Raw genomic sequence first — 20,593 nt, forward strand, 5'->3', positions numbered from 1 at the left:
GTGTGCGCCAAGCGGGTAGTCCATTCGATGAGGTTAGGTTTTTGCTGCAAGCCTCTATTGAAAGACAGGGAAAACAATCATAGCATGCCAGAGTGCGAGCGGAACGATGCAAAGCGGATAGCGTTTTGCCGCGCGACGTGCGGGAAAACAGTGCATGCACTGTTTTTGATGCGATAATCGCGCGGTTCGTGCGTAAAATGTTTGCAGATTTTGTGTTTTTGTGGATTTTGTCCGTTTTCACCAGAAGGTACTGATCTTACAAACATGCGTTTCGAATGTATACAAATATAAATGGAATTTGGAACCAAATAAATATAATAATTAACATGAATTATTATTTCATTATAATGGACTCAGACAAATTTACTCCTGCTGATAACTGTGGCCGCGCGCCAAGCTGGTAGTCCATTTGAGAGGCTTTCAGTTTGATGGAATACTTAAGTAGTACAGATCTTGGATTACTTAACATAGGCAACCGCCCAACTTTCATGGTATCTGCTAGAGAGGAAGTCAAGGAGGAAGTGTTAGACATATGGGGCAGCAGGGACGGATGTCCTGGGGCCTGACGCACCCCCCCGCTTGCGAGTCAGCCGCGTAGTTGCCGGCTAAGAATAGGACTACTAACCCCAATTCAAGGTGTCAAGCGACCCGTGCCGAGGAATGAGTGATCGAGGGGGTGAAAAAGATGCTCGATCTTTAACGGAGCCTGTGGGGTACCTGGGCACCCCCCACAGTATGCTGTCCCTTACCGCGTTAATGCGCGTGGGAACAAGTATGAGCAAAAATCAAAAATCAATTAACTTAGGTGGAAGTAGTGGTGCGATCAACCCCTTCGCAAGAAGTGGGTTGATGAGGTCTCCGACAAGGAGAAGCGAGGAGTCAGGTGCTGGTAGCTTACGTAGCTCAAGCGTGGGAGCTCCTGTCCACTCCACGGCAAGCCAGCCGGTGGAGGTCATGGACGGAGCGTGGCTGCTGAGGGCCATAAGCCAAGAAGTTGGTAAAGGACGGCCCGCATTAGAGGTTGCTGAGCACCAGCTTGGCAAAATCATCGACTTTGCGACAACTAAGTCGAATATAAGCAAGGACCTGAAAACGGCCTTGCTTAGACTTAGAGTGTCTGTCGATGAAGCCAAGCAGGAGCACGCGGTGGCGTTGCTGGCTGCTACAGCTGCGGAACCAGCAAAGGAGAATGTGTCGAAGTTTACACAAACAGAGGCCTTCTCCTTCGCAGGTAGTCCGAGGAGTGTGGAAGCGAATGCTCGTGACAAACGTGACAAGCATTCGCAGAAGCGGGCGAGGCAGCCGTCAGGTGAGGAGCTGTCTGGCGGCGCCCGCAAGGCCAGGCGTATAATAACCCCGAAAGCCGGTGGTAACGCTGGAAAGTCGGACCCCAGCCAGGGTTCCCGGAAAGCTGGGAAGGGTGGGCCTGAAAAGGCTGGCCCGTCCCGGAATGATGGGAATAAGGGGTTGCGACCAATGGTGGGCCCTCAGCAGCCACAGAGCAGGGCGGTCCAAGGAGAAGACCCTCCTTGGACAAAGGTAGAGCGGAAGAAGAAGAAGAAGGTGAATCCGCAGGTAGAAGTACAGGACGCCAAACCAAGGCGTAGGAAGGCAGGTGCCAGGCGTGAGAAAGGCGACGCTATCGTCATCAAGACGGAACAGTCCAAGTACTCGGACGTCTTGAAGACGATGCGAAGCGACGCCAAGCTTGAGGGTCTTGGAGCCGACGTACGCAGTATTAGACGTACTCGTACGGGCGAGATGATCCTGGAGCTGAAGCGCCAGAAGGAGCACAAGGGCGCCGCCTACAAAAGGCTGGCAGAAGAGGTCCTTGGCGAAGGTGTGCAGGTGAGGGCTCTGACACATGAGGCGACTCTGAAGGTCAAAGACATTGACGAGATCACCGAAGTGGAAGAGCTCGTCACGGCACTGCGGCAACAGTGCGATGTGCAGGTGGCCGCCGCAGCCGTTAAGCTACGGAGAGGGCCAGCAGGGACACAGATAGCTTTGGTTCAGCTACCTGTGGCGGATGTTAAAAAGTCCGTTAAAGTAGGGAGTATTAAGGTGGGCTGGTGTGTATGTCACCTGACATTCCACGAGCCACCTGAGGTTTGCTTCAGGTGTCTGGAACCAGGACACAAGTCGTGGGACTGCAAAGGCCCCGACAGGCGCAAACTGTGTAGGCGATGCGGCGCTGAAGGTCATAAGGCCCAAAGCTGCACGAGTCCGCCCATATGCATGATCTGTACCGGGAAAACCTCGAAAAACAGACATGCGATGGGTGGTCCAGGGTGCCCGGCCTTTAAGAAAGCCGCAGTGAGCAACAAATCACAGTGCAGGTAACGCAGCTGAACCTGAACCACTGTGATGCGGCTCAGCAACTGCTTTGTCAGGCGGTTTCTGAGTGGGAGACGGATATCGCCATCATTTCGGACCCATACCGAGTACCCGCCGGCAACGGCAACTGGGCCTCGGATGGGACCAGGAAAATGGCGGCGATATGGACGACGGGTAAATACCCCGTGCAGGAGTTGGTGTCTACTACCTATGAGGGCTTCGTGGTCGCCAAAGTAAACGGGGTCTTCTTCTGTAGCTGTTATGCGCCTCCGCGGTGGCCGATCGAGCGGTTCACGCAAATGCTGGACCGCTTAACGACCGTGCTAACAGGGCGAAGGCCGGTGGTAATAGCGGGTGACTTTAATGCCTGGGCTGTGGAATGGGGAAGCCGTTTCACGAACCAGCGGGGTCAGATCCTGCTAGAAACACTGGCCATCTTAGATGTCGACTTGGCTAACGTCGGTACCAAGAGTACCTATAGTCGAAACGGAGCGGAGTCAATTATTGACGTGACCTTTTGTAGTCCTGGCCTAACAAGTAGTTCGAACTGGAGAGTAGATGATGGCTACACTCACAGCGACCACCTGGCGGTTCGCTACAGTATCGACTACAACAACAGCAGACAGCGGATAGAAGAAGAGGCGGCTAGGCCAAGGCCAAGCCCTCGTAGGTGGAAGACATCATACTTCGACGAAGAGGTATTTAGGGAAGCGCTCCGCCGTGAGCGAAACTTACTCGGTTTAGACGGCGACGAGCTGGTAGCGGTGCTCTCACGTGCGTGTGATGCGACCATGCCTAGGAGAGTCCACCCTAGAAATGGGAGGCCACCGGCTTACTGGTGGACCGACGCGATTGCGGACCTGCGCCGCGCCTGCCTACGGGCTAGGCGGCGGATGCAGCGAGCACGATCAGAGGAAGAGCGAAACGAACGGCGGGTGGTGTTCGCCGCTGCAAAAGCCGCGCTCAAGACCGAGATAAGAGCAAGCAAGAAGGCCTGCTTTGAGGGTCTCTGTCAGAGTGCCAATACGACCCCGTGGGGTGATGCCTACAGGATCGTTATGGCCAAGACGAGAGGTGTGATGGCTCCTACAGAGCAATCTCCAGAGATGTTGGAGGGGATCATTGGAGGACTTTTTCCGCGTCATGATCCTAGTCCTTGGCCTCCTTTCGTAGGACAGCCGGGGACTGGGGCTGGCGATGAGGAAAGGGTCACCGATGTGGAACTTGCGGGGATAGCTAAGTCCCTTAGCGTAGGTAAGGCCCCAGGCCCGGACGGAGTTCCGAACCTGGCCTTAAAAGTAGCTATTGCAGAAGCTCCCGAGATGTTCAGGTCTGCTATGCAGAAATGCCTGGACGAGGGAGTTTTCCCAGAAGCTTGGAAGAGGCAGAGCCTGGTACTATTGCCAAAGGCGGGGAAACCACCCGGAGACCCGTCGGCATATAGACCAATATGCTTGATTGACACGGCGGGGAAGGTGCTCGAAAAGATCATCCTCAATAGAATGTTGAAGTTCACTGAGGGCGTAAATGGTCTCTCGAGCAACCAGTATGGCTTCCGGAAGGGGAGGTCCACCGTAGACGCTATCTTGTCGGTTACAAAAACCGCCGAGAAAGCACTCGAGCCTAAGAGGAGGGGAATTCGCTTCTGCGGGGTAGTGACTCTGGATGTAAGGAATGCATTCAATAGCGCCAGTTGGGCTGCTATTGCCGATGCGCTCTTGCGTCTGGGGATACCGGAGTACTTGTACAAGATTCTCGGAAGCTACTTCCAGAATCGCGTACTGGTTTACGACACGGAGGTGGGTCGGAAGTGCTTTCACATAACCTCAGGAGTCCCGCAAGGTTCCATCCTGGGTCCGGTGTTATGGAATGTCATGTACGACGAGGTGTTGAGGTTAGAGTACCCAGTGGGAGTGGTGATTGTCGGATTTGCCGACGATATTACGCTCGAAGTCTACGGTGAAACGATCGAGGAGGTGAAGTTGACTACCGACCACTCGATCAAGGTTGTGGAGGCGTGGATGCGGTCCAGAAAACTGGAGCTGGCTCACCACAAGACAGAGGTGACGGTTGTTAACAACATGCAGTCGGCGCAGCAGACGGAGATCAGTGTAGGAGAGTGCACTATCCTGTCGAAGCGCTCTGTCAAGCACTTGGGCGTGATGATCGACGATAAGCTTACCTTCGGTAGCCACGTCGATTATGCCTGTGAAAGAGCCTCCACAGCTATTGCGGCACTGTCCCGGATGATGTCCAATAGCTCAGCGGTGTACGCCAGTAAGCGCAAGCTTCTGGCTAGTGTTGCTACGTCCATACTTAGGTATGGCGGCCCGGCGTGGGGTACCGCGCTAAGTACTGAATGCTACCGACGGAAGCTGGAAAGTACTTACAGGCTTATGTGTCTGAGGGTTGCAAGCGCGTACCGTACCGTGTCACACGACGCTCTCTGTGTCATTACTGGTATGGTGCCCATCAGCATTCTTATCAGTGAGGATATGGAGTGCTTCGAAATGCGCGGCACAAGAGGCATACGCAAGACTGTCAGGATGGCCTCTATGGTCAAATGGCAGCGCGCGTGGGACAGTTCCACCAAAGGAAGGTGGACCCATAGGTTGATACCGAGGGTAGATAGTTGGATTAATAGGCGCCATGGGGAAGTTTCATTCCACCTGACACAGGTCCTTACAGGTCATGGTTGCTTCCGACAGTATCTACACCGTTTCGGGCATGCGGATTCTCCCGAATGCCCAGTGTGCAATGGTTTAGAGGAAACGGCGGAACACGTGTTGTTCGTGTGCCCGCGTTTTCGCACAATGCGTGACCGCATGCTTGCCACATGCGGGGAGGACACAACTCCGGACAACTTGGTCCAGAGAATGTGTAGGGATGAGATTAGCTGGAATGCCGTTTCAACGGCTATCACCCATATCGTCTGGGAGCTACAAAGGAGGTGGCGCGTGGACTCGGAGAATGGCTAGTCCAGATGCAGTACAAGAGGTGGTCCAGGGGTTCGAAGTCGGCTTCGTAGGTCATACCGGTGCCCTGCGGTCGAGATCGACCCTTACAGCGATTAAGTGGCCGCGGAGAGGAAGTCCCGGTAGCGGTGCTGTCGTGGCGTCGGTCTACTGGGTTGGATCTGAGCCCGCGGTTGGAAAGGGGTCCCCGGCAAGGGTCGGGGTAGGTGAGATCCTGCTGTCTGCAACCTACGGGTGCATCTGATAGGGCCTGAAGGGTAGTGATACCCTTCCTTTGCGGGCAGGTCAGATCGGGTTGCACGTGGGCATCAGTTCTTGATGTCCGCTCAGCAGTAGGGCGCGGGCGGGGTTGACCCTGCCCGCCTTCCGAGGACAAAGGGAGTGGCGAGGACCACTCGGGAAACTGGCTAAGCGCCAGCATGCTATCGTGATGGACTCTCCAGAGCGAGTCATCGATGTTCGTTGCTGCTAGGCTACGGCAGCTAACCTTGAGGGTGCGATATGCACTAGCCCCTCTCTGAAGCAATACCTTCTTGGTGGTTCCGGAGAGACGTAGGGTTTGGCGACCATAGGAATGTGTTTTAGTGGGTCGAGGAAAGAGTAGTCCTGGCTTCTACCGGCATTGTAGAAGACGGCCTCATCCCCACACTACCCTAACCTTCCTGTTAGGGTGTCTGATGAGCAGATTTATCCCCCTATGGTTTAGAAGGAAAAAAAAAAAAAGACATAACGCTATGCTCTAGCAGAATGGACTACCCGCTTGGCGCACACCCACAGTTGATCAGCAGGAGTAAATCCATTTTATATCGTATGGTGAAAAGCATCTAAACTTGAATTACTTGAAATAGAAACCCGAATAAAAAATACAGTAGAAAAACCGAACGTTATATTGTAACAGTACTATTTAGAACCATATTTTTACAATAGACACCACTGTAAAAATAAAAATACAAAAACAATAAGATGTAATGTTGGATACCACACCGTGAATTGTAAATAAGATTTTTACAATATATTATACAGGTTGTTAAGTATCGTAACAATATAAAAAAATATTTTTCTCCATATATATTTTTTTGCAAAACCATACATTTTATTGTTAATGAATTGTTCAAAATACTGATACGTGGGTTTAAATATACCGTACATTGTATGGTACATGAATGGTTTCAAACAATAAAATGTACCGTAAATAAATTGTTTTTAATTGTAATTTCACTAGTGGTTATACATTTAATCAAATGGTTTTGGAATGGTTCTCTTTTGTTATATTGAATTGTTTTACATTACATAAACCATATATTGTTATATTATCTTGCCATTTTCCTCCTGTTAATGGCATCTTAGGCTTATTAGATTTATTAGAATGCGCTTTGGGAATTCCCAGAGCGTTTTGGATAACCCTTCATATATAGGATCGCCCACGTCTAAGTCTGAGTAGTCTCTGATTGCATTAACAGTTGAAGCTTAGGCTCCCATTCCCCACCAGCCAGATAACCGGGTTTCGCAAACTAAGCATTATTTGTGGCAATACTTTGAGCGGCATGATTGAACTATGCCGAGCGCGCTAAGTGTTATTAGACCACTAATGTAGTTGCATGAAGTGGGTGACGAGGTACATAAGTATCATTACAGCGTGCTTAACCGTTATTGCAATATTGAGGCACCAGTTTGACTAAAGTTTGAAATACATAACAACTCATGAGATAACTGTCAAGTTCGATTCAAATATAAGTTAGGTTAAAAAGCGAACCCGCAGACGAACCTATATTAAAAGTCATTTCAGTGTTCAGTCCAGTCCATATGTAAAAGATGGCTCTACGTCAAAGATAAAGTTTGTCAACCGCATTTGATTCGATTGTGGTCGAAGGCAAGTTCACATGAGAGAAGAGGAGAAAACTCCCCTAAATGCAAATACAGAAAGAATAGTGTTGAAGTGTTGAACTCATCTATTGATTTACGGTAATCTGACCAGCATCTTTCCGGGTTGGCCTACATTGCATTCGTATTTCTCTCATCGCACTCTACACACCTAGCCCGCCCTCGAGCCCGCCATATCTCTTGGACCCCTGCTTGGACCTCCAGTTCTTAGGACATCTGGTTTACCACTGATTTAAACATGTTATTGGCATTAACCCTTTGGAGCCGGAGGGGTCATATATGACCCCGGCGATGAAACCGAGCATAACAAACGTGTTCAACACCAGCGAGGTTGCGTCAACAGCGGCGACAAAAATCGATTTCAAAAGGTTAAATTGATGTTTCAACTTATTTAATTTTTTTTTTCCTTTCCTTTGCATCAAAAAAGTTACAAACATCAACAAAACAAAGCACGGAAAAAATCTTAAACTGAATAAATCTGGTGTTCGATTTGAATAGGTCGAATCTGCATAGGAATCACAGCAAACATACGATCTATTCATATCGAACACCAGAAATAATTAAAAATTCACGGAAAAATAATATTTCGGAAAAGTGAATGGTTCAAACGTAAGAAAAACAGTATAATATATTGTTACATAAAAATCCAATGTAAATGTATAGTATAGCGAACCATTTCATTACAATACACTTTATTGTAGCTGGTACACTGTATGGTGCAGGAATGGTTTTCACCATACACCCTATGGTTAGTTTTTATCCGGGAAGCTTTTACTGAAAAAATATTTGGTAGGCTTAATAGTAGTCACCATTGTGCACAACCACCAACAAATATTTTTTCGAATAACTACATCTGCTGTTTTCCTACTCTCCGCATCGACCAATGTGGCGCTAGCTTCTATGCGCGAAAAATCGCTAAAAGTAAATCGCAAAAATATTGTATGGCGAATAGCTTCTAAAGGCAAATTCTTCAAAGTGGAACACATTATTCGAAAAAGTATTTGGTAGTGGTTGTGCACAATGGTGACCACTATTAAGCCTACCAAATAGTTTTTTGGGGAAAAGCTTTGTATTTCAAGTAATTCAAGTTTAGATGCTTTTCGCCATACAAAATTAAATTGATTTACTCTTGCTGATCAGCTGTGGCTGCACGCAAAGCGGGCAGTCCATTTTTGAAATATCGTTTAATCTATAACAGTTCGAGAGAGCTTGAATACCGTAAAAATGCCAGTTTGCAAGTTTTTCTATTCGCCGGCGCTCCCATTTTAATCCCATTCAAAAACAAGCGATTACGGCACCGATTGATTCCGTTCTTTTTGTTTACATGGATGCTCACTTCTAACAAAAAATACAAAAATAGGAAACAGAACAAACAGTGCTTCAATCCCTCGTTTTTCGTAGGATGAAAATGGGAGCTACATGCTTAAGAAGGGAATCAAAACCCTATATAGTGACTGTAGTTGTGATGGGTGCTTTGAGAATCCGAAGTAAAAGTTTTGTGTTCGTTATGTATTACTGTGTTAGATTACATAAATCTTAAGATAACTGTTTATTTTTTATTTCAGCTTGGGGAGTTGCTCTCATATGGATTACATTGTCTTGCTGCTGGGGATATGCAACACCAGTAAACAATATACTATCATATCAAGCAATTTTTCCCCTGAGTAGATTGTCGTATTGTGCATATTTATTGCACCCAGTGGTAATGATGGCTACATCGTTTCAAATGGAAGCTCCTATGCATCTTCAACACGTGATTGTGGTAAGTTGTTCACTTTGTTATTTAATCTAATAATTAATGAATGAATTAAATGCTTTGACTGTTTTCCTACTCTCCGCATCGACCAATGTGGCGCTAGCTTCTATGCGCGAAAGATCGCTAAAAGTAAATCGCAAAAATATTGTATGGCGAATAGCATCTAATGGCGTATTTCTCGAAGTGAAACACATTATTCAAAAAATATTTGGTAGCGGTTGTGCACAATGATGACCGGTTTGGTGCCTAACAAATATTTTTTCGGTAAAAGCTTTTCATTTCGAGAAATTTGAGTTTAGATGCTTTTCGCCATACAAAATTAAATGATTTTACTCCTGTTGAGCAACATTGAACGCACTCCCTGCCGGTAATCCATTGTGGTCACCATTGTGCACAATCACTACCAAATATTTTTTCGAATAATGTGTTCCACTTTGAAGAATTTGCCTTTAGATGGTATTCGCCATACAATATTTTTGCGATTTACTTTTAGCGATTTTTCGCGCATAGAAGCTAGCGCCACATTGGTCGATGCGGAGAGTAGGAAGCAGTACGACTGCAGCGATCAACACGTTTGGTCGTGTTCGCGGCGTGCTCACAGAAAGTAAACTCCATCGGAGTATAAACGAAGATTAACTGGCAATATAGCGCTAGATCGCTGCGCCATTTTTCGCTCTTTTGTAACCAAAAGAGCGCCCAGAAATAAGAAGAAGAAGAAGAGAGTAGGAAAACAGCCGATGTAGTTAATTCATTGCCTGTGTGGTAGTGATTTGTGTTCAAATTCCCCGTGTTTAGAATTTGTAAGAACTTTGTAAATAACTTTTGTTCTCCCATATATGGATAGGCTTGCAGTAGGTTTAGTGAGACGTTTTTGGACAACTCAATAGAAGCAAATGTTTGTCCGAAATGCGCTAACGATTAACGGCAAGCCTGCCCATTGATAGTAGCTAATGCAACAGATAAGGTATTGGTTCCCTTATTAAGCATGTGGCTCACATTTTCATCCTACGGAAAACAAGGGATCGAAGCGTTGTATGTTTTGTTTCATATTTTTGTATTTTTTGTTCGAAGTGAGCACGCATGAGAACAAAAAGAACGGAATCAATCGGTGCCGTAATCGCTTGTTTTCGAATAGGATGAATATGGGAGCTTGAGATTACTGATGGCACACATACCCCATATAGTGAATTTTGACGTAGTTTTATCAAAATTAACCAGTAAACTGAAAAAATATTAATCATGAGATCTATTCTCCTTATATTGATTTCAGGTTACCATGTTTTTTGGAAATGCTGTACTATCGTTCATATTGGCGTACTTTGTATCGCTAGTATTTGAAGCACCTGTGGTAAAATTGCTAAAACTAGCATTCAGACGATGAATCATTCCGCAAAAAAAAGAAATGTTTACAAGTCCTATTCCAGTAGTTACCATCACGGCGGCGCGGAGCAAGGCAATGAACATCTGGTCTGATATAAATTTCATATGAAGGTGATCGTGATAGCATATAAAAAGACTGTTATTTTGTTTCAAATTCCAGTAGTTTTTTTTAAATAAAGTTAAAGTAATCACTGTGTAGACTTTAATATGAAAAAAAGAAAATGAAAGAATGACAATGCTTCCGTGAACCATAAGGCGCTGCCATAAACGTATGGGTGGTCGGGGCAATTTGGCCAACGGGACAATAAATATGAGCACCGCATGAAAATCACCTACAACTTAATGTTGCGCATTTTAAATGGTTCTTAGGTTCGCAGGTGCTCTAGGGCTATATATTTCATAATGAATAAACTACATCGGCTGTTTTCCTACTCTCCGCATCTACCAATGTGGCGTTAGCTTCTATGCGCGAAAAATCGCTAAAAGTAAATCGCAAAAATATTGTATGGCGAATAGCATCTAAAGGCAAATTATTTATCGAAGTGGAACATTATTCGAAAAAATATCACTAGTTTACAGCATTTTTGAACTCGGTAAGCTGATGATCATTTTTGGTGTAGAATCATGCCATGAGTTCGAAAACGCGAGAGAAAAAAATTACAGTAACGGGTGGTCACTAAATAACGGGAATGCTTTGAATGTGCTCTTGAAAATATATGATCTTTAAAAATGGCAATCTGAATTTAACTATCATAAAGGTTTAACAATGTACGTCCATGGAAAATATAAAATTTAAGAAAGTTGAACGTAGTAATTTGTACAGTATTTTTTTGCAGTGATGTTGGAGCAACTGCTTTGTACGACTTTTCAGAGTTTACTTTCACGCATTTTCTGCGTCTGTGAAATCGTTGGTCAAAATAAATGGTTTCTCAGCTACCTTTAGCATCTCCACACTCAAACGGTAATAAGAAAAAATGGGGATACTGACTTGTTTTTTTTTTTGCTTTGGTTGTAGTCTTTTCCCGTAAATGACATTTATAGAAATTTCCAAAAAATGTTATTTTTCTGTATCACCAAAACGTGTCGATGTAATTTGTGCACTGCGGTTCATTGTTGAACTTTTTTTGTGCTATTTTTTTTTATAACGAACCATTTACATGTTGGTCAATGTGTAAATGTGATTTGATGTAAATATTTGTTATTTAACAAGGCATTCTATTGATTTATCCAGCCCATGTCACAAAAGAAGATTTTATTATGTGAAATGATATCATGCTTATTGGTTTTGCTAGTTTTCCTCTATTTCCTTCAGGATCTGTTTCCTGGGATGCCGAAATGTGGAATTCATTCAAAACCGGGCGAGTTCTAGTTTTATAATGGTTTACTATTAACTTTTTTTACGGTTGTTTTGAGCAATCAGTAGAGCCGTCCAAGGCGTTTTGGTAGTGCTTCCTTTCAATGTCGTTTTCTGCAGAACAGAATAAGTTGACACAAAATAAAAAATACGCTGACTTTGTGGATAGATAGACGATGGTTTTGTCTAAAAAATGTTTACTCTATGGACGCTTCCATTGTTTTTAATCAGCTGCTAAAAGCATTCCCGTTATTTAGTGGCCACCCGTTAGAGCGGAATTTTTTTCGACTTTCCATACAAGGTTGATGATTTGAAATCGATTTTTGTTCTATTTTTAAGCAAAGTCGCTCACTTCAAACATCTCATTCTCCGTAATCAATGCTCCGATTGAGCTGAAATTTTTACTGTAACTCGCCTACATATAATATGTCAAATAAACGTCGAGAAAGAATTTTTAAGTTGTTTTTTTCTTATTGAAAAAAAAAAATACATTTCTTCAAAAAATTTTGGGAATTTTGCTAAAATTTAAGAAGATTGTCCCTAAAACTCGCCAATATCTTGAATTTCATCAATCTGACGCAAAACCTGTATTCAGATGATCGAATGGTATTGTATTCAGCGTTTAATTTATGGAAAAAGATTTAAAATTGGTTGAACAAAACGCAATATATTTGGATTTTAGTAAATTACATATTTTTAAAAGTTGCAAATATTGAACTTAAACTCAAAAACTGTTCTATTTAAAATTTTTTGAAGGTCGGTTTCGAAATCAGCACTAAATTGTGCTTCAAAAATTTTGGTCGTTGACAGAAGTTCTCGACTTTCGTTTTATTTTGTAAACTAGTGTATTTGGTAGTGGCTGTGCACAATGGTGACCACTATTAAGCCTACCAAATATATTTTCAGGAAAAGCATTCTATTTCAAGTAATTCAAGTTTAGATGCTTTTCACCATACAAAATAAATGGATTTACTCCTGCTGATCAACTGTGGGCGTGCGCCAAGCGGGTAGTCCATTGGAATATCCGCCTAAAAATTAGTATAAATCCAAAATTTCCCGGGAACTATTTTTAAAATGTATTTGAAGTTTGTATTGGGATTTTTTTTATTCGGGGTGAACTGTCATTTTTATCGATTGAACTGTCCACAGAAATTAAAACTGTTTTGTTTATTTAAACATTAAAACCAAGGTATTGGAACTTTGATTCACGCATAAACCATGTTTGTGACTCCGTTGGCTTGTCTGACATGCATTTGTTATTTGGCGATTTTAATCAGTCTGGCCTCGTATGGAAAACTTCTTGCAGCGGTCATTTATATCCTGATCCTTGTGAATCAAACTTCAATAGTGCCACTCATAAATGGTGTATCGCTATTAAATATGAGACAAGTCAATCCTATGGACTACCCGCTTGGCGCACACCCACAGTTGGTCAGCAGGAGTAAATCCATTTTATTTTGTATGGTGAAAAGCATCTAAACTTGAATTACTTGAAATAGAAAGCTTTTACTGAAAAAATATTTGGTAGGCTTAATAGTAGTCACCATTGTGCTCAACCACTACCAAATATTTTTTCGAATAATGTATTCCACTTCGATAAAATTGCCTTTAGATGCTATTCGCCATACAATATTTTTGCGGTTTACTTTTAGCGATTTTTCGCGCATAGAAGCTAGCGCCACATTGGTCGATGCGGAGAGTAGGAAAACAGCCGATGTAGTTAATGGACTACCCGCTTGGCGCACACCCACAGTTGATCAGCAGGAGTAAATCCATTTTATTTTGTATGGTGAAAAGCATCTAAACTTGAATTACTTGAAATAGAAAGCTTTTACTGAAAAAATATTTGGTAGGCTTAATAGTAGTCAGCATTGTGAACAACCACTACCAAATATTTTTTCGAACAATGTATTCCACTTCGATAGATTTGCCTTTAGATGCTATTCACCATACAATATTTTTGCGATTTACTTTTAGCGACTTTTCGCACATAGAAGCTAGCGCCACATTGGTCGATGCGGAGAGTAGGAAAACAGCCGATGTAGTTAATGAATCCATTACCTGCATCGGCTGTTTTCCTACTCTCCGCATCGACCAATGTGGCGCTAGCTTCTATGCGCGAAAAATTGCTAAAAGTAAATCGCAAAAATATTGTATGGCGAATACCATCTAAAGGCAAATTCTTCAAAGTGGAACGAAAAAATATTTGGTAGTGGTTGTGCACAATGGTAACCACTATTAAGCCTACCAAATATTTTTTCGGGAAAAGCTTTGTATTTCAAGTAATTCAAGTTTAGATGCATTTCGCCATACAAAATTAAATTGATTTACTCCTGCTGATCAACTGTGGCTGCGCGCAAAGCGGGTAGTCCATTCATTCGAGAAATTCGAGTTTAGATGCATTTCGCCATACAAAATAAAATGGATTTACTCCTGTTGATCAACTGTGGCCGCACGCCAAGCTGGTAGTCCATTGGTTCAAAATGGACTACCCGCTTTGCGCGCAGCCACAGTTGATCAGCAGGAGTAAATCAATTTAATTTTGTATGGCGAAATGCATCTTAACATGAATGGACTACCCGCTTGGCGCACACCCACAGTTGATCAGCAGGAGTAAATCCATTTTATTTTGTATGGTTAAATGCATCTAAACTTGAATTACTTGAAATAGAAAGCTTTTACTGAAAAAATATTTGGTAGGCTAAATAGTAGTCACCATTGTGCTCAATCACTACCAAATATTTTTTCGAATGATGTATTCCACATGTGGGTGGATATGTGGCACGCGCATGAGTGTACTGTATAAAGGTGTATGGTTAAGACACTCGTCACCACAGCAACTAAAGGCAAATTTATCGTAGTGGAATACATTACTTATTCGAAAAAATATTTGGTAGTGGTTGTGCACAATTATTAAGCCTACCAAATATTTTTTCAGTAAAAGCTTTCTATTTCAAGTAATTCAAGTTTAGATGCTTTTCAGTCTTGTGAAGTCTATGAAGCTATCAGAATGAATTATCTACATCGGCTGTTTTCCTACTCTCCGCATCGACCAATGTGGCGCTAGCTTCTATGCGCGAAAAATCGCTAAAAGTAAATCGCAAAAATATTGTATGGCGAATACCATTTAAAGGCAAATTCTTCAAAGTGGAACACATTATTCGAAAAAATATTTGGTAGTGGTTGTGCACAATGGTGACCACTATTAAGCCTACCAAATATTTTTTCGGGAAAAGCTTTGTATTTCAAGTAATTCAAGTTTAGATGCATTTCGCCATACAAAATTAAATTGATTTACTCCTGCTGATCAACTGTGGCTGCGCGCAAAGCGGGTAGTCCATTAACTACCTACATCGGCTGTTTTCCTACTCTCCGCATCGACCAATGTGGCGCTAGCTTCTATGCGCGAAAAACCGCTAAAAGTAAATCGCAAAAATATTGTATGGCGAATAGCATCTAAAGGCACATTTCTCGAAGGAGAATACATTATTCGAAAAAATATTTGATAGTGGTTGTGCACAATGGCAACCACTATTATGCCTACCAAATATTTTTAGGAAGAGCTTTCTATTTCAAGTAATTCAAGTTTAGATGCTTTTCGCCATACAAAATTAAATGGATTTACTCCTGCTGATCAACTGTGGCTGCGCGCAAAGCTGGTAGTCCATTGGTTCAAAACGGATTGGAAACGGATCTGTGATTCCGAAATGAATGGACTACCAGCTTGGCGCGCGGCCACAGTTGATCAGCAGGAGTAAATTCATTTTATTTTGTATGGCGAAAAGCATCTAAACTCCAATTTCTCGAAATGAAAAACTTTTATCGAAAAAATATTTAGTAGGCACCAAACCGGTAATCATTGTGCACAACCGCTACCAAATATTTTTTCGAGTAATGTGTTCCACTTCAAGGAATACGCCATTAGATGCTATTCGCCATACAATATTTTTGCGATTTACTTTTAGCGATTTTTCGCGCATAGAAGCTAGCGCCACATTGGTCAATGCGGAGAGTAGGAAAACAGCAAAAGCATTTAATTCATTGGCAGCGGTCTGATCAGATATGTGTTCACAAAAAGTGAGTTCTGATCCTGGGAGCTGTGCGTTTGTAGCTTTATTCAAATAATGGGTCTGTTTGGTTTGTTATGCAGTATTGCTACATATTGAACAAGTGTTGCTAGATTGATTGCAAATAGTGATTTTGTTGAGCAGAGAAGAGTTTTTTGTTTAAATCGGCGTTGTTTGGGGTGGTTCTACCAAACAGTGTGCAGACAGGATTCTGTTATGAGTGTGATTAGTTGTATTTGTCCTGTGGTTGGAGCGGTGGATGAGCGAGCGTTCGACAAAACATAATGGTGATTTCCTTGGATTCCAGAAGCATGGAGAGTCTTTGTATACAGTTGCAAAACTGTCATTGGCAGAGGGAGATCTCAGTTAGGGACAAACGCCTTGCAACTTGCAATCCTGGTTCAACAGCGCACCACAACTTCAAATGCACAAATCTCAAGAAGCAAACTTCGAACAACAGTGTAACTTTTATTTGTTCTGCTGCGACAAAGTGTGTTCCGGAAAGTCGAATTACGGAGAGCATCCATGGTACTGCAGATTTGTGCTGAAACGCGGATGGTCTTAGAAAAGGATCCACCAGCACTTTTTGGAAGTCAGTGCAGCGGTCACATAGGACGAACACCGGAAGAGCGTCTTTTTGGAAGAGGTCTTTAATTATAAAGCATAATATGCGGTTGTCTTCATGCCACGCCTTTCACATGAAGGAATTTGTGGTTGCAAAGGATATTCGTGGCATCGGGGTCATATGGTTGATGTCATGAATCATTTGGCTGTTTTATGAAGTGGGATGCGGGTTCGATTCACGACGCATTCGTCAGGTGGTGTGTTTGACTGTGCATTGCATGCTGGTCTGTTGTCTGGTTTCATGCTCCCTTCAAATACAAAAGAAAGCCATACTGAGAACATTAAACGTGTTGATGGTTTCTGAATACACAAGTGAATGTTGGGTGCGACTGAAAGCGTTTCACTAGACCAAATCTGGAGCAACATTTGAAAAGGGCATACAAGCATTGGTAAACAATGACTTCACACGTCGCTCCTGAGCCCTCATCAGCTTATTCACAAAAACTAAGACCGTTATCAGATAGAGCAAACATCGATCTTTCGGATAACGGTGTTCATTTGCGTGGGCGGGCTGCTGTTATGCCCTACGGAGCGTTTTCGAAAAAAGACACAAGACCTCTTGGGCCCTTTTCAAATGTTGCTCTAGAAATGAAGAACGAAACCACATTTCCACCATAACTGATAAGAAGTAATAATTTGTTGAAATGAGGAGACAATGCGGTAGTCATATTTTCGGAACTTAAAGATAATATGCGTATTCTAATGAATAGTGAACCTATGAGGAGTAAGTGGAACAACTGCTAAAGAAAAAAAATACTGCCAGAGTGTTTGAGCTAAGAACTGTGTGTGGTCGTGGTTGTCTGCCGTCACCATAGGTATATAGTAGTATAGGGCCCGGTCGATTGTATCTTTGATAAGGGGGCAAATGTTATTGTAAAGAGGGAGAGACGGAGCAGCTCTGCTTTGGAAGCGTTGGCAATAGCACCACGGTTTTATGAAGGATGGTAACGTACCGATCAAAGAAATCATAAGAAGTTCATGGAATGCCAGTAGGTGTAGTTTGTTCATTGAGTGCGGCATCATCACTCCAATGTAGTAATTCGAATACCATATGGCGTTTAGACGGTTTTAATTATCGACAGTTTAAAGCAGTGATCGAACTTTAGAAAACTCTAAGCGAATCTACAAATTCAGATTATTGAAAGGGGGATGTGGTGACGAGTGTCTTACCCGTTCACCTTTATACAAAGCATTCGATCGCATACATGCGTGGAAGTCACAGTAGCCTTCCCACTCTGCGCAGCACAACAGCAAAATGGTCAGTCTTTTATACACACTCGCGCTTACTAGAGACTGTATATATAGAGACACGCAAAGACAACTTATTTTGAGTGTTGTTCTTCTTCTTCGCCCGACTTTGTTTTCACAATTTTGCTGGCGTGCTCGATAGGTAGCCGATTTGACAGTTCGATAGGTAGATTTGGTTTCACTCTTTGCGGGACTGTGTTATAAACAGACTGTAGCGCTTACAAGACGCGGTTACCACACACCATACAAAATAAAACTGATTTACTCCTGCTGATCAACTGTGGGTGTGCGCCAAGCGGGTAGTCCATTCATTCATTGGTATTTGACCGTAATATTTCTTGGAGATAGCATAGGCACAGCTAAGATTAATGGACTACCCGCTTGACGCGCAGCCACAGTTGATCAGCAGGAGTAAATCCATTTAATTTTGTATGGCGAAAAGCATCTAAACTTGAATTACTTGAAATAGAAAGCTCTTCCTAAAAAAATATTTGGTAGGCATAATAGTGGTTGCCATTGTGCACAACCACTATCAAATATTTTTTCGAATAATGTATTCTCCTTCGAGAAATGTGCCTTTAGATGCTATTCGCCATACAATATTTTTGCGATTTACTTTTAGCGGTTTTTCGCGCATAGAAGCTAGCGGCACATTGGTCGATGCGGAGAGTAGGAAAACAGCCGATGTAGATAATTCATTCTGATAGCTTCATAGACTTCACAAGACTGAAAAGCATCTAAACTTGAATTACTTGAAATAGAAAGCTTTTACTGAAAAAATATTTGGTAGGCTTAATAATTGTGCACAACCACTACCAAATATTTTTTCGAATAAGTAATGTATTCCACTACGATAAATTTGCCTTTAGTTGCTGTGGTGACGAGTGTCTTAACCATACACCTTTATACAGTACACTCATGCGCGTGCCACATATCCACCCACATTGTGTCACACCATGTGCTCCGCACCGCAGCAGAACAGTTAGTCTATTATACACTCTCATGCGTACCAGACGCGGTTACCGCAAGTGGCGACGAGGAGAAAAATAAAACTACAGTTTGCTAGTTATTTGATTTGCAGATCATTCGCTTCGTGTTATTTTGGTGAAATTTAGTAATGAGTGGTAGAAAAAAAAATAAAGTGATGTATTTTGCTAATGATGATCTGCGATGAAAGAAAAAAAAAGAAGCTTTCCGCCGTGCGTGGGCTGAAAGTGGAAAAAAAATGATGCTGAGCGTGAAAGAAAATTATGCTTGAAAATAGGCATTTTTGATGAATAATTTCAAATTGTGCTAAGTGTGAGAAAAAAATGAAGTGAAACGAAACATTGCAGTGTTGCTGTTGCTAACGCTGCCTTGCAGCAGTTCTGTGTGCAGCCGCTGACCTTGATTTTTTCTCGCGTGCGGTAGAACAAAGAAGATTTAGCCACTGGTCGTGGTCATTGTGTTGTGTGGCCACTGGCCAAGCATGTGAAAAGGTTTGCTAGACAAAAGGGGAAATAAATGAAGCGCGGATGCATTAGGGTGGTGATGTATGCTGTTGAATTTTGCCGTTTGCATGATTGTCGATGACTTTTAGCGGCATTATTATTTAATGAATTAACTACATCGGCTGTTTTCCTACTCTCCGCATCGACCAATGTGGCGCTAGCTTCTATGCGCGAAAAATCGCTAAAAGTAAATCGCAAAAATATTGTATGACGAATACCATCTAAAGGCAAATTCTTCAAAGTGGAACACATTATTCGAAAAAATATTTGGTAGTGGTTGTGCACAATAGTGACCACTATTAAGCCTACCAAATATTTTTTCGGTAAAAGCTTTGTATTTCAAGTAATTCAAGTTCAGATGCATTTCGCCATACAAAATTAAATTGATTTACTCCTGCTGATCAACTGTGGCTGCGCGCAAAGCGGGTAGTCCATTACTGATTTTACTGTAGGAGCCAGCTGAAATACAAGATGTACTCAATCAGCGTAATCCTGCACAAAAAGGTATGTACATTGTTAGTTATTCATGTGTTTCCCTAAGTACTGAGGGATATTCAATACGATGATATAATTTCTAAAGGTTTCGGTGCACATTTCCGAACGTGCTTGGATTGCTAAAAGTTGATAATGAGAGAAAATATGCATTTTTGGAACTTTGTTATACATGCCAGAATAATGGACTACCCGCTTTGCGCGCAGCCACAGATGATCAGCAGGAGTAAATCAATTTAATTTTGTATGGCGAAATGCATCTAAACTTGAATCACGGTGTGTCTGGTAGAACAATATTATCGCAAAAAAATAGGCATCGCCAAATTCTTCTTTACTCGAAAATATAGGTTTTAAGCTTTCATTTAACGGGTCAATCAAAAAAATCCACCGAGGGACCTCGAACAACTTTTTCATTTGAACATTTTTGCTCACTGTGGGCCATTTACTAGGAGGAAGTTATTTGACGAACCGCTTTTAATTCATTTTGTTTTCCCAATACTATTTACAAACAATATATCATATATATCGAAACAAGATTTAAATTTTTGGCCTACACACTTAAAACTGATTCTTGAGCTCGGCAGAAAATATTGCTGATCTAGATCGGCAACATACGATTTTGCCGGTATCTCGGCAATCGACATAGGTTTACTGAGATTTACCAAACAAGTTTGCCGAGATGCCAGCAAAAGATCTGAATATTTAAAAGATTGGTAGAACTATTTGCTGAGAATGTCAGTAAACAAAGAAAATACTGAAATCAGTAAACCTCTTTACCGAGGTCTTGGCAATGATGCCATGCATTGTTGAATTTCGACAAAAGAGCTGTCAGTTTTGATTTCACCATTGGAACAATATTCTTTCAGAGCTGTGAAGCGTGAAGGTGAAAGAACCGAATCTTGAATTATATAATTAATTTGCAATAAAAAACTGCTGTCTTCAGCAATCAGTTAAAGGATGCAGGAAACTGTAGGAATAAAAAATGTAGG

The 20,593-nt window shown here is 42.5% G+C and overlaps 1 protein-coding gene and 1 long non-coding RNA gene across 2 annotated transcripts in view; one reads left to right on the top strand and one right to left on the bottom strand.

The window, feature by feature from the left end:
• LOC109432807 (nose resistant to fluoxetine protein 6) overlaps positions 1-10,521 on the top strand; it is a 132,691-nt gene extending 122,170 nt beyond the window's left edge. The window contains exons 11-12 of the mRNA XM_062858682.1: positions 8,759-8,955; positions 10,220-10,521. Of these exons, the coding sequence (XP_062714666.1) occupies positions 8,759-8,955; positions 10,220-10,330 (308 nt within the window). The 3' untranslated portion in view covers positions 10,331-10,521. The remainder of the gene's footprint in view (positions 1-8,758; positions 8,956-10,219) is intronic.
• The window catches only part of LOC134291207 (uncharacterized), a 91,717-nt gene extending 71,395 nt beyond the window's left edge, over positions 1-20,322 (bottom strand). Inside the window, exon 1 of the long non-coding RNA XR_009998972.1 lies at positions 17,662-20,322. This is a non-coding gene — a long non-coding RNA (uncharacterized LOC134291207). The remainder of the gene's footprint in view (positions 1-17,661) is intronic.
• Positions 20,323-20,593: the final 271 nt, after the last annotated feature.

The sequence above is a fragment of the Aedes albopictus genome, chromosome 3 (genome assembly GCF_035046485.1).
Source record: "Aedes albopictus strain Foshan chromosome 3, AalbF5, whole genome shotgun sequence".
NCBI classification, from domain to species: Eukaryota; Metazoa; Arthropoda; class Insecta; order Diptera; family Culicidae; genus Aedes; species Aedes albopictus.